The sequence below is a fragment of the Syzygium oleosum genome, unplaced genomic scaffold, assembly GCF_021117445.2.
Source record: "Syzygium oleosum isolate NSW1041296 unplaced genomic scaffold, Sole_v2.1 Sole_v2.30, whole genome shotgun sequence".
In the NCBI taxonomy this organism is placed as follows: domain Eukaryota; kingdom Viridiplantae; phylum Streptophyta; class Magnoliopsida; order Myrtales; family Myrtaceae; genus Syzygium; species Syzygium oleosum.
In genome coordinates, this window is record NW_026607514.1 from 1275945 (window position 1) to 1287746 (window position 11802).

Sequence of the window (11802 nt, forward strand, 5' to 3'; positions counted from 1 at the left end):
TATTAATCGACAAGATCATGCGCTCATTTAGGGATGTGTACTCTATCAATATTTAGGAGATTAGATTTTCTAAGCCATATTATACAAAAAAAAATGAATTGAGATTGAACTTAAAGTTATGATTTTGCTTTAGGGAATTAGGCCTAACTCTTTTGGTTAAATAATCTTTTCGTCGGTGTATAACCTAATTCAATAAATGACTTTATATCTACATGCACGTGTGCATAATCCAAAGATCGAATGAAAACCGAACTCAAATCATTCAAAACCCAGTAGAATTTTAGCAGTAGCATGTAACTACAGGCGATCAACTTGCGGGCTCGGCCTACTCAAGCCCGCCTAGAGAGGTAAATTGGCGGGTTTAAGCAGTGAATCGAACTCGTGACGTCGTGGAACGGATGCAACTGAGTTGTAGGGAATCGGGGGGGCTCTAGAAAATTCGGGAGGAAAGAGCAAGTTCAAATGCAACTTCCGGGCACAAACGCCGGCACATTTGGCGAATCGCCGTAATAAGTCGGCCTTCTTGTTTCGGCCCGAACAGAAGAAGGCTTTGAGCCCGACGCTTCTCGCTCTCTCCACTCCCTCTTCTCTTCGCCGTCGCCGCCGCCCGCCGCCCGCCGCCGCCCGCCGTTGTGCTCCGTCCCCATCTCAGCCAGCTCCACGACAACACCCAAGCGCCGTCGCCCGCTACCCCCCTTCTCCCTCCTCTCTCTCTCTCTCTCTCTCTCTCTCTGGGGTTCGGCCTGGGAGTTGGTGCAGCTATTGCCGAAGCTTTGATGGCTTCCGAAGTTGGGTGGTATATTCTCGGCGACAATCAGCAGAACGTTGGCCCTTATGCCGCCTCCGAGTTGCTCGGTAGGTCCAACTTCTTGAATTCTTGATCTCGATGGTATCGATTTCTTTGTTCAGTTTCATGCACCACGAGCTGAAATTTGCTCTTGCATAGCGTCCCCGTGATTAAGTAGTGCAATTGGGTATCTTGGGCAGAGCATTTGAGAAGCGGGTATCTGTCTGAGAATACACTCGTGTGGGCTGAAGGAAGAGCTGATTGGCAGCCTCTCTCTTCTGTCCCTGAGCTGATGCAACCCTTGTCGGATAATGGGGGTGATGCCCAAAACCCAGGTGTGTGTGCTTTTGTGGGGTGAATTGGTTTCCTTGTGCTTTTCGTTAGGCCGTGGCCGCCGAGTGTATGTCATGACATTGCGATGGGCTGTGCAGCCGTATTAAACAGCGAAGACGAGTTTGAGAAATGGCAAAGGGAAGTTAGAGAGCCCGACGCCAAGGGTTCGAAGAGTGGATCTCTTTCTGTCGGCGTCGGTGCTGACTTTGCAGAAGACGACGATGACCGGCCTTCGACACCACCAGAGGGTGAGGAAGAGTTTGTTGATGATGATGGAACTAGGTACAAGTGGGACCGTGGTCTGCGAGCATGGGTTCCCCAGGTCTCTCCCTGTCTCCATTTGCCAAAGTTTGAGATTATATAAGATTCTATTGGAGTACATGGCCAACGATAAACAACTTGCGAACTTCTCTTTTGAGAATTAGCTTATCTCTGTCAACGATGATTCTGATGTTTGGGCCTCTCGTGGGATGTGATGTTGCGGTGTTTTTGACATCTATGGCTGTATCACTGTATCCTCCTCTCATGTATGTTGATTTATTGTCGACTCATATCATTTGTCTAAAATATTGTTGAAACACAGATTTATAGAGACATTACTCTTTGGAGCTTTCAGTAGTTTTAGGTTGATGTCATTACGTCGCTGAAGTGGATTAAGTATAGAAAAAGCATGACCGTCATCATGGTAGAAAATTTATGAAAATCTCTTGCAACTAAAGAGTCTAAGGAGAGTGGGTGCTAGTATTTTGCCCGGATTAACATCTTTGCGGATTGAACTTTACTTTAGGGCAGAACATGCTTTTAACTTCTGATTAGTACGTACTGATCCCAAAAAGATATGATTAGTCCTTAAATTTGAATGTGATACATACATAATTATATATCTGCTGTAACATTTTTGTGCGTTTGGATTGGAAGTTGTTACTTCTGATCAGTTTTTCGTTTCCAGCACTACCGTTGAATAACCTGCTAATATGATAGGATAACATCTCAGCGGATAGTGACCGCTATGGGTTAGAAGAAATGACTTTCCTGCAAGAAGAGGAAGTCTTCCCTACTGGAAATTTAGATGAACCTACGAAGGAAGAAGTTCATGCACCGGCTGATATAGCTGAAGCAAGGACCGTCAGTGATTTGGAGGAAGCAAAACCTAATGCTAAGAGAAAACTGCCCGAGAATGAAGAATTGAAGAAGGTTTGCCTTGGTTGTTTTGTACTTTGTTTGCGTCCTATTTAATACTAGCAAAATGGCACGTGTGGCATGCTAAAAGAAAGTAGAAAAATAAATATGTTGTGAATTAAGGTAAATGGTTGAAGATTTTCAATCTGTTTAGGATTTATCAAAAGACAAGAAAGGTTTGAGTTTAAATTTTCAAAGTGTTCGAGATTTAAAGAATTATTACTTTGACGACTTTTGAATTACAAACTAGTCCCTAGTTTAATGTTTTATTGTTATGATTCGTTTTGGTATACCTAGGTTTTCCTCGACTTTGTTGGTAAAAGTTTGAGATTGAAACTACCTTTGGTTGGCTTATTATATAGAGAGATTATCTCAATGAAGATGCTGGTGCTACTTTCTCATTTATTTTGCGTATTTTGTTATTCATGGAGATTCAAATCCTTTTAGTACTGCCATGTGATGTGGTACTTGCATTTCGATAATATTAATCCTCTGGATGTTTCACTGACTGTGTTCTCACATCTTTGGTTCACTGGGTTGTAATTAAATGAGATGGAAAAGTAACAAAATCGAGACATATTGATAATGGTCGTACATGCTTACAGCTCTTGATTCTCTTACTTTCTCTGGGTTTGAGCTGAATGCGAACAGACTAGAGAGGCATGCCATATTGATGATAGGGATTGTTTTTAAAACCTGCCACAGTGCTGCATGAAATGTCCTTTATCGTATCTGAAATTTTATGCATGACAGTGTTAAATCTTAAAATTGACCTTTTTCCTCTTCTGGATGTTGTTTTCAGGAACCAAACAAACCGCCCGATAGTTGGTTTGAATTGAAGGTTAACACGCATGTGTATGTAACTGGGTTGCCTGAGGATGTCACTATGGAGGAAGTAAGTGAATGCTACTCTTTTTTTTTTTTTGCTTACAAGCTTTCATATAGCAACAACTGATGTTGGGATGGATGCGCAGGTGGTGGAGGTTTTTTCCAAGTGTGGAATCTTAAAGGAGGTGATTTAGTTTTCCTACTTCATTCTTCATTCTTCATGCTAGCATATTAATTTATGATGGTGCGGTTAAAATGTCTTGTTTATTTTTAAATTAGCTGATTTATTTTTAATGTTCCTTGTTAGCTGAAACTACGTCCCTCTCGACCCCACTTCTTTTGCTTATTTCAGATGCTGTGCACTTTTTCCGTTTTGTGACTGAAGCTATATGTGCAGCTTAGGGATAGTGGGTTATATCCTGTATATTTTTTGTGCTATAGAGGAGAGAGGCAACATATTGATTTGTCAAAATGATTTCATGTCATGCTTCCGATTTCATGAGCGCTAAGACTTTCTCTTCCAGGATCCTGAAACAAAAAAGCCTCGTGTGAAGATCTATGTTGACAAAGAAACTGGAAGAAAAAAGGGAGATGCACTTGTCACTTATTTGAAGGTGATTATGCAGATATCTAATTAATGTGTGGATGCAGACATATGCAAATCTACATGCTTGTAATTTCTGGAAGTTGCATGCTTGCTTATTTTTTTCTTCATCCTGTATGGCTTCCTTATTATCATTGTTTTTAATGAATCGTTAATATGTCCGCGTAGGAGCCCTCAGTTGCCCTAGCCATCCAAATATTGGATGGAGCACCTTTTCGCCCTGGTGGCAAGGTACCGATGTCGGTTAGCCAAGCTAAGTTTGAGCAGAAAGGTAACCATTGTTTTCGGTTGATATACATAATATATCTTTCCTTCCCTGAGGCTCCCCCCCTCCTCCTCTTCTTCCCCCTTCCCTTCTTTCTTCCCCACTTAATCTTCATGACGAGATGCCTTGTTGTTATTTAATGCAGGTGATAAATTTATCTCTAAACAAGTCGACAGCAAGAAAAAAAGGAAACTGAGGAAGGTGGAAGAGAAGATACTTGGCTGGGGTATAGTCCTCTTCAGGGTCTATATTTCTCTCGAGTCCAGTAAAATTCTGAGCGTTTGGATGCATGAAGTCTTTAGATGTTGCCTCAGGCCTTCAACTTACAATGCTTGAGATAATTTCCTTGGGAAATTTCTTTTCTTTTGTTGTTTTCTTATTAAGTAGCAGAGTAGTCCATAACTGGAACCCTATTAATAACATGTCAGATTGAGTTATTCTCATTCCAAAGTTTCTGATGTCATGTAGTCTATATATCTTCCCTGTTGACATGCTTTGAGTAAGAATTTTGTGAAAGGAGTGAAGTGATTCACTAGACTGGGCAGCTGGAGCTGCTTTGTCATGGAATCGATTAGCATTCCCCGTACTCTGTCAAGAGAGGATGTCTTTCAGTTTTATTAATGTAGATCGAGTCCTTTAGATAGGAAATATAGATTATGGAAGTCATACCGTTCACTGTTACTCTATCCACATTTGTCCTTTAAATATTGGTTATTAAAATGCCTTCCTATGGTGTTATTGTCAAAACAAGGTCCTAGTAAGTTGTTGTGCCTATGAGTTACCAAATGAGAATTACATATTTGTGTTGATGTTTTTCCTGGGTGTGCCCTTAATTGGGATACTTTTTGAAGGTTTTGCTGTCATATTTGATGATACTCGCGGACATTACAATTTACATAACCTGTACAGGTGGGAGGGATGATGCAAAGGTTTTAGTTCCAGTTACTGTTGTTCTTCAATATATGTTCACACCTGCTGAAATGAGGGTAAGTTTGATACACTTATCTAGACATGAATAACTAGTATTAAGGAAAGTCATGGAAGGCATACTTTCTAAATTCTGCTTGAAAGTTGGCGCTAGCAAGTGTTGTTTTTTTTGGGGGTCGAAGGCACTGGCAAGTGCTTGCTCATTACTAGATGAGTAAGTATGATTCCTTCTTTCATTTGTCTCGTATATCAGAAATGATTTTCTTATGTTGGGATTCTGAAGGTTGTGTTTTGCCACCTTTATGTAAGAAACCTTTCTTCCTGTCATAATTAGCCCATTTTCCTTTGGGTCTTGGATGGAACATTTTATTCCTCTTAAGTCACTGTTGAGCCTTTGAGATTTTTTTGAATCAAATCATGATAAGAAGGACATCAAACATAGTGCAGTAAGTTAAATTTGCCTCCTACAGTTATGTCCATAACATTTGCAGTAGCAGAAGTTCATTCTTCATTCTCTTATGAACTTTTAATATTTGCATCTTCCAGAAGTATATCAGAGGAGAGTTGGAACATACATTTGAACTAATATGTTAAAACAAATTTTGATTTTTTTTTTGTGAGAATTGCTTATTTGCATTTGCCCCAGAAGTATATATGGGAAAAGCACGCCCAGTTATAGCACGAAGAAGCTGCCTCTGCCCTCCACATTGGAACATCCACTTGAACTAAAATGTGAAAAAAAATGCCAGAAATTAATCACGTTCTACTTTAGCAAGAATCGCTTTGTTATTTGATGAAAGATTCTGGCATGTTTTCAAGTCTATAACAGATTCTGATCTCCCTTTTTAGTCGATGTTGACTTAATTGGCCCCAAAAAGTGAGAAACCAGCCAAGAAACGAAACAGCTTATTCACTTACAGTTCAACGTAGAATTTTGGACGACTTTTTAGATACTTATGTTGTCTTCGACTGGATTTGACTTTTCTAGAAATTTTTGCAGGCTGATGAAAATTTGCGCCTGGAACTGGAGGAAGATGTTCGAGAGGAATGTGTGAAACTTGGTCCCGTGGATTCTGTAAAGGTAGTTTTAGTATTACTGTCCATTTCATGCATTGCCATTCATCTGACTGGAGAATCTTGATCTGAGAGCTCACGTCGAGGGTTTAGGATTTAGGTACTGATTGATCAATGGGCTAAAAATGTTCTTTTTTTTTTCATCCATGGATCACTTTGGTTTACCACTTGTAATTTGTTAGTAGCAAAATGAGTTTAGAGTCATTAATTCAATTATTGTTGATGGTCTCATGGTGAGTTTTGATTGCTACTTGCATTTAGTTCTCGTTTATAGTCTAAATACTAGTAATAATGGTTCTGGACCTTCTTTCCTCTTAGTATGCTGTAAGTTTGCTGCACAGACATACTGGTTTTTCTCTTCACTGATGCTTTTTATTTACTTTGCAAACTGCCTCCTTACTTTTTCATACCTCTCTCTCTCTCTCTCTCTCTCTCGGGCGCGCCATGCCATGAACCTTTGACCTCCAGGTCACATCAACTCACGCCTGACCACAAAGGCCACAAGGTTGGCCGCGGCCAGTAGCCCCCTTACTGATATACTTTCAGGAGATCTTTTTTTACAAATTTCTTGCTTGTAGCTGATGTCATTTTTCTGGCAAATTTATTATGTGAGGCGCAGAAAGTCAAGCAATGGATGATTCAGTCTTGTTAAATTCGCGCCTCTATTCATTTGATATGGTGTTCTTTTGATAATAACATCAAATCTTGGGTTTGTCTGTTTTGCCTTTCCTGCAGGTATGTGAGAATCATCCGCAGGGTGTTGTTTTGGTGAAATTTAAAGATAGGAAAGATGCTGAAAAGTGCATCGAGTTGATGAATGGAAGATGGTAATTATTTGATCTCCGATATTTGGTGCAATTGAATTTAAAATTTTGCCGCTGCATGTAAAAAGCTGATCAAAACAATCATCTCACGTTTTTCTAATAGTCTAGTAGATGCGTCCCATAGTACTTGTAAATTACATCTCTGTCAAATCTCTTTTCACATTCTTGTTAGTCTCACTTTAGGTAAATGTCAAAGAAAACTTGGTAAACTCACGTTTGAAGAAATCTGCTTGCTTTTCTCGTTTTCTTTTTTCGCTAAACGCTGGCCTTTCTCTTCTTATGTTGGTCTAACGTTTTCTTCATCACTTTCGTAATCCGGATTTACTTTGCTTCACGGTTTAGGTTCGGGGGTAGACAGGTACATGCCAGCGTGGACGATGGTTCTGTCAATCATGCTCAAGTCCGGGATTTAGACGAGGATGCAGCGAGGTTGGAGCTGTTTGGGGCTGAACTGGAAGCTGAGTGAGCTCTGCCGAATGTGTGCGTACAAGTTTTGCTATTGCGTACCTTCTGATGTCGGTTCCCCACCGTCTGGAATCTCGGGTCGCCGGCGAGATCTCGACTTGTACAGAAGAGAGTGTCTAGAGGGTGCAAGGAGCTACACCTACATGTGATGTTAGGGATAGCCTTTTTATTTCGACCGGCCCTCCTGAACTTCTGCAACTTCTGTCTAGAGCGTTCTTTTGCCGGATTCTCGAGTTCATCTGGGTTCCATTCTTTGATGCTCTCTTTCGAATCTGGGAATTCTGCAGATGAAAGCTGAACTGATTTTTGGGGTCACTCGTAGACCAGGATCTCATGGAAATAACATTAGCTGCTTAACCCACCGAATGCTGTTTATACTTGTTTTTCATCAATTTCATTACTTTCTGTAGTCATGAGTAAACATATGACGTGAATCAGTTGCAGTTGATATGAACACATTTCACTTAATAGTAAAAGTTTATTGATGACGTTAATTGTAGAATAAATTAAAATATTAATAGAAAAGTTAAGCAAACTGAAAACACATCTTACTACCAAAATGGCAAAATGTCCGTTTATAAATTATAGTGATCATTTCATTGAATTTTGATTTAACGTGTGATATTATCTTCTAGACTTTTAATTTGTTGAATGCAGTTCTTGAATTATTGATAAATGTCAATAGTCTCTAAACTTATAAAAATGATTAAAAGTTGGGGGATCATATTGCACATTAGATAAAAGTTCAACAATTACGTTGAACAAATTGAAAGTGCAAGAACGATATTGCATATTGGATAAGTTCAAGGACGACATTGGAACTTCTTTCTTTTACTACGGTATTTCTTTTATCTTTCTTATCGACGTGCACGGGTGTTCACGAGCACCGTCTAGAAGCTCGATCTTTTCTTTTCTTACCAAATGCCTTGGGAAGAGGCACAAAAAGCACACGTGACGGACGAGCACGTACTCGTCGGCCCGGCGAGGCGGGCATTAATCTTCGCCGGCGATGAGTTTCATCGAAACAAAGTTGCCGCGATCCGAGGGCTCTTTTGAAACAAACCCTACGTTTTGGGGGACTTTTGAGAAATTATCACTATTTCCAGGGGTATGTCTGAAAAAAAAATTTCCCAGGAAAAAATTGCAGTTCTTTTTGATGAGCAACAACAACAGACTTTTGCTCTGTGTCTGCTGCTATTTCTTGCTTAGGAGTCTTTAGGGTTTTAGCGAGAGAGAGAGAGAGACAATGTGGAGATCAGGGCTGAGGTTGTCTCGCCGCCGGCTGCGGCGGAGCTCGCATTCGCTCGGGATCTCGCCGGCGACCCCGTCGGAAGCTCCTCCTCCTCCTGCTTCGGCGCCCACTCGTCTGTGCTCCCTCGTCTTCCCCAGGGCTCCCTTGAACTGGAACGCCAGATCCATCTCCCACCGGTCTTTCAGCTCCGGCGAGGCCGGCGGGCTCGACGGCGAGGCGCCGCGTCTCGGCGCGGATGCCGGCGGCCGGATGGTGGGCGACGTCGCGGCCGAAGGAGAAGAAGACGTGGGCGGCGGCGGCGGCGGCGGCGGCGAAGGCGAAGGCGACGGAGGCGCGGAGGAGGCCGTCGAGATCGACCTCGAGCAGTTGGAGCGCGTGCTGTCGCTATTGCAGAGCACCGCCGACGGGTCGTTGGAGTCGACCCTCGACGAGATGCGCTTGGCCCTGCATCCGCAGTTCGTCATTAGCGTGCTCGAGACCCCGCTCCTCGTGGGCGACAACGTCCTCCGTTTCTTCAGGTGGGCTTCCTCCAAGCATTCCGATTTCGAGGTGACCACCCCCGTTCTCCGAGCTCTCGTTCCGTGCATTTGCGGTGGGGGCGGCGTCGGCAGCGGCCATTTGAGGCGGAGAGACGTGTACGCGTTGTGGGATTTGATCAAGGAGGTCGGGGAGAAGGGGAACGGCGTGGTGGACGCGGCCGTTCTCAATCCTTTGATGGCTACGCTTTCGAGGTTGGGTAAAGGGAAGGCTGCGCTCGAGGTGCTCGACAGGTTCGATGAATTCGGATGCGTTCCTGACGATATGTCTTACTATTTTGCTGTAGAGGCGCTCTGTAGGCGCTCGATGAACGACCTCGCGTGGTCCGTGTGCGAGAGGATGCTTAATGCGGGACGCTTGCCCGACGGCGATAAAGTCGGGAAGATCGTATCTTGGCTTTGCAAGGGGAAGAAAGCCGAATGTGCCTACTCGGTTTATTTAGCTGCCAGGGAGGGCAACTCACCCCCTCAATCCTGTATAAACTTTTTGATTGCCTCGTTGTGTCGAGAGGATCAGACAGCGAAATTAGGTAGGGAGTTGCTGGGTGACTTAAAAGGGGAGGCACGGAAATATGCTATTAAGCCATTTTCTGCTGTCGTTCGCGGTCTTTGCAGGAGTGGGGATCTCAATGGGGCGAAGGAATTGCTCAATAAGATGATTGCCGAGGGACCAGCTCCGGGAAATGCGGTTTTTAACTATGTGATCAGCAGTTGTTCGAAGGCCAAGGAGATGGGATTAGCTAGGGAGTTGGTGAAATTGATGGAAGCTCGGGGATTGAAACCTGATGTGTATACTTATACCGTCATCATTAGTGGTTATGCAAACGGTGGTGAGATGGATCAGGCCAGGGAAGTCCTGTTGGAGGCCAAAAGGAAGCACTCTACGCTGACACCAGTGACTTACCATACGCTCATCCGTGGCTATTGCAAACTTGAAGAATTTGATAAGGCCCTCGAATTGTTTAGTGAGATGAAGAATTGTGGAGTGCAGCCTAATGTTGATGAATACAATAAACTAATTCAGTCGCTTTGCTTGACGGCGTTGGATTGGGAGAAGGCGGAGAAATTGTTGGAAGAAATGAAAGAGAGAGGACTATATCTAAATGGAATCACGCGGGGGCTCATTAAAGCCGTCAAAGAATTGGAAAGTGAAGCAGCGGACACCAGAGAACCAACGGCTGTAGCTTAAACTACTGGTACTAGCTTGTTGGTCAAGTCCGGCATACCTTGGACATCCTTCCCAGTTTATGAACAACAAATAGGATGTTTGGCCGAACCCTTTGTTCAACGTAGTATGTTTTTTCTGAGTCTATCAACAGCCGATAGGACTTTTGACTGAAACCATCGTCCAACATAGTATCGGCAGTTTTCTTTCTGCGGCTTAGATACATGATGTTACAGGTCAGGAGATGGTAACAAGTGTAAGTCAGATCAATTTTACTTAGGAGAGACATATAACGTGCTTTTGTTGTCTCCGTTTCGCCCATAAAAATAAGAAGATTTGAGAGAGAGCATGTATTGCATCTGGTTTTAGTCGCAACATTTCCTTTCCACACCTTGGTCCAGCAAAACAACTAATAACAATTCAGAGGACAGTAGTGATTTGTCCACGTGACTTCCTGTTTACTTGAAAGCAAAATGAGTTTACTGAAGTTGTATCGGTTGCTAAAAAGAAACGGATTTGGTTTTACGGCAGCATCAAGTTTTACTGGTAATTTAGTGATGGGGAGCTGGATTAGTCGGTATAGATACTTCCTGTGAATATGTGCATTTTCGTGTACAATGGTGAACTCTTTGTATAGATGCTGCAGATTTTTCATCCTTTTGGGACGAGAGAAATGGGAGGTAACGTTTCTCTTCTATAACCATTATCTGCTAAATCCTCCCATTGAGCAAGGGAACTTTTCTTAGTTAGGGAAATGATTTTCTCGTAGTTTGGAATGGAGGAAAGGTTCCTGGTCTATACCCATCTCTGCTAAAAAGGAAAACACTGGCACCTCCATTTGAAGCTTTTGTGTTTGTTTATTTGTCCATCTCCTCTGTTGTGTTGCTGCCGACACAAGTGTGTCTGTTAGGTTATGTAAAAAGGCCTATTTTCTTTATAGCTGCGATCAATACACAACCATACTTAACGTAAGGACATTCGAGCAGTAGTTGATTTTGTCCTTCTGAAGATAAACTGCAACTATTTTGGGCGAATCACGGTGGGTTGGAATTGAGCGCGGGGCGTTCCTGCTCCTTGCGGCGACGTGACTTTTGGGTGAGAGTTCGGGTTATGGAACATATCTAGATCGTTGGGATATCTCCAATTTCAATTGGTGGGCAGCTCGTTCTGTAGATGTCGAACTTGCTTCATTTCGATAGACAACGGCACTCATTATTGTTGTGTGTGACATGGTCATCTACTTACTAGATCCATTCATTATTTTCAATTTTTGTGCGTCGACCAGCGTTGTGCATAAGTAACACGCTGGAAAAATAATAACACGGTTGGCAATTTTAAGTGTCAAAAAACATCGTAAGTTTTGTCGAACATACCGAAGAGTTGAGCTTTTAAACAGGCATCGATTGTAAAGTTGTCGCCGCCCTATACAGAGACCCATAATAATTGTATTTTGGTCATTCTTGCTAAGCAAATGTCCTCCCCAAAAGAAAATTTGCACCTTTTGAGTCTAATGCATCGTTACATATCCATCTTAGACTCCTAGTCACGATTTACAGAAGATGT

The 11802-nt window shown here is 42.5% G+C and overlaps 2 protein-coding genes across 3 annotated transcripts; both read left to right on the plus strand.

The window, feature by feature from the left end:
- Nucleotides 1-482: 482 nt before the first annotated feature.
- On the plus strand, nucleotides 483-7695 carry LOC115690176 (splicing factor U2AF-associated protein 2). Of its 2 annotated transcripts, XM_030616437.2 has the most exons (13): nucleotides 485-855; nucleotides 988-1122; nucleotides 1219-1442; nucleotides 2102-2314; nucleotides 3102-3194; nucleotides 3274-3312; nucleotides 3652-3741; nucleotides 3900-4002; nucleotides 4142-4222; nucleotides 4906-4982; nucleotides 5924-6004; nucleotides 6733-6824; nucleotides 7164-7695. In XM_030616437.2, the coding sequence occupies exons 1-13, from the start codon at nucleotides 777-779 to the stop codon at nucleotides 7285-7287; spliced, it is 1431 nt and encodes a 476-aa protein (XP_030472297.2). In that variant the 5' UTR covers nucleotides 485-776; the 3' UTR covers nucleotides 7288-7695. The 2 variants fall into 2 exon arrangements, with proteins under 2 accessions (XP_056160050.1, XP_030472297.2); XM_056304075.1 differs by lacking the exon at nucleotides 3274-3312 and having other exon boundaries at nucleotides 483-855.
- A 782-nt stretch (nucleotides 7696-8477) lies between these two features.
- LOC115690172 (pentatricopeptide repeat-containing protein At3g02650, mitochondrial) lies at nucleotides 8478-10769 on the plus strand. Its single transcript, XM_056304091.1, has one exon. The coding sequence runs from the start codon at nucleotides 8533-8535 to the stop codon at nucleotides 10261-10263; it is 1731 nt and encodes a 576-aa protein (XP_056160066.1). The 5' UTR covers nucleotides 8478-8532; the 3' UTR covers nucleotides 10264-10769.
- The last annotated feature ends 1033 nt before the right edge of the window (nucleotides 10770-11802 follow it).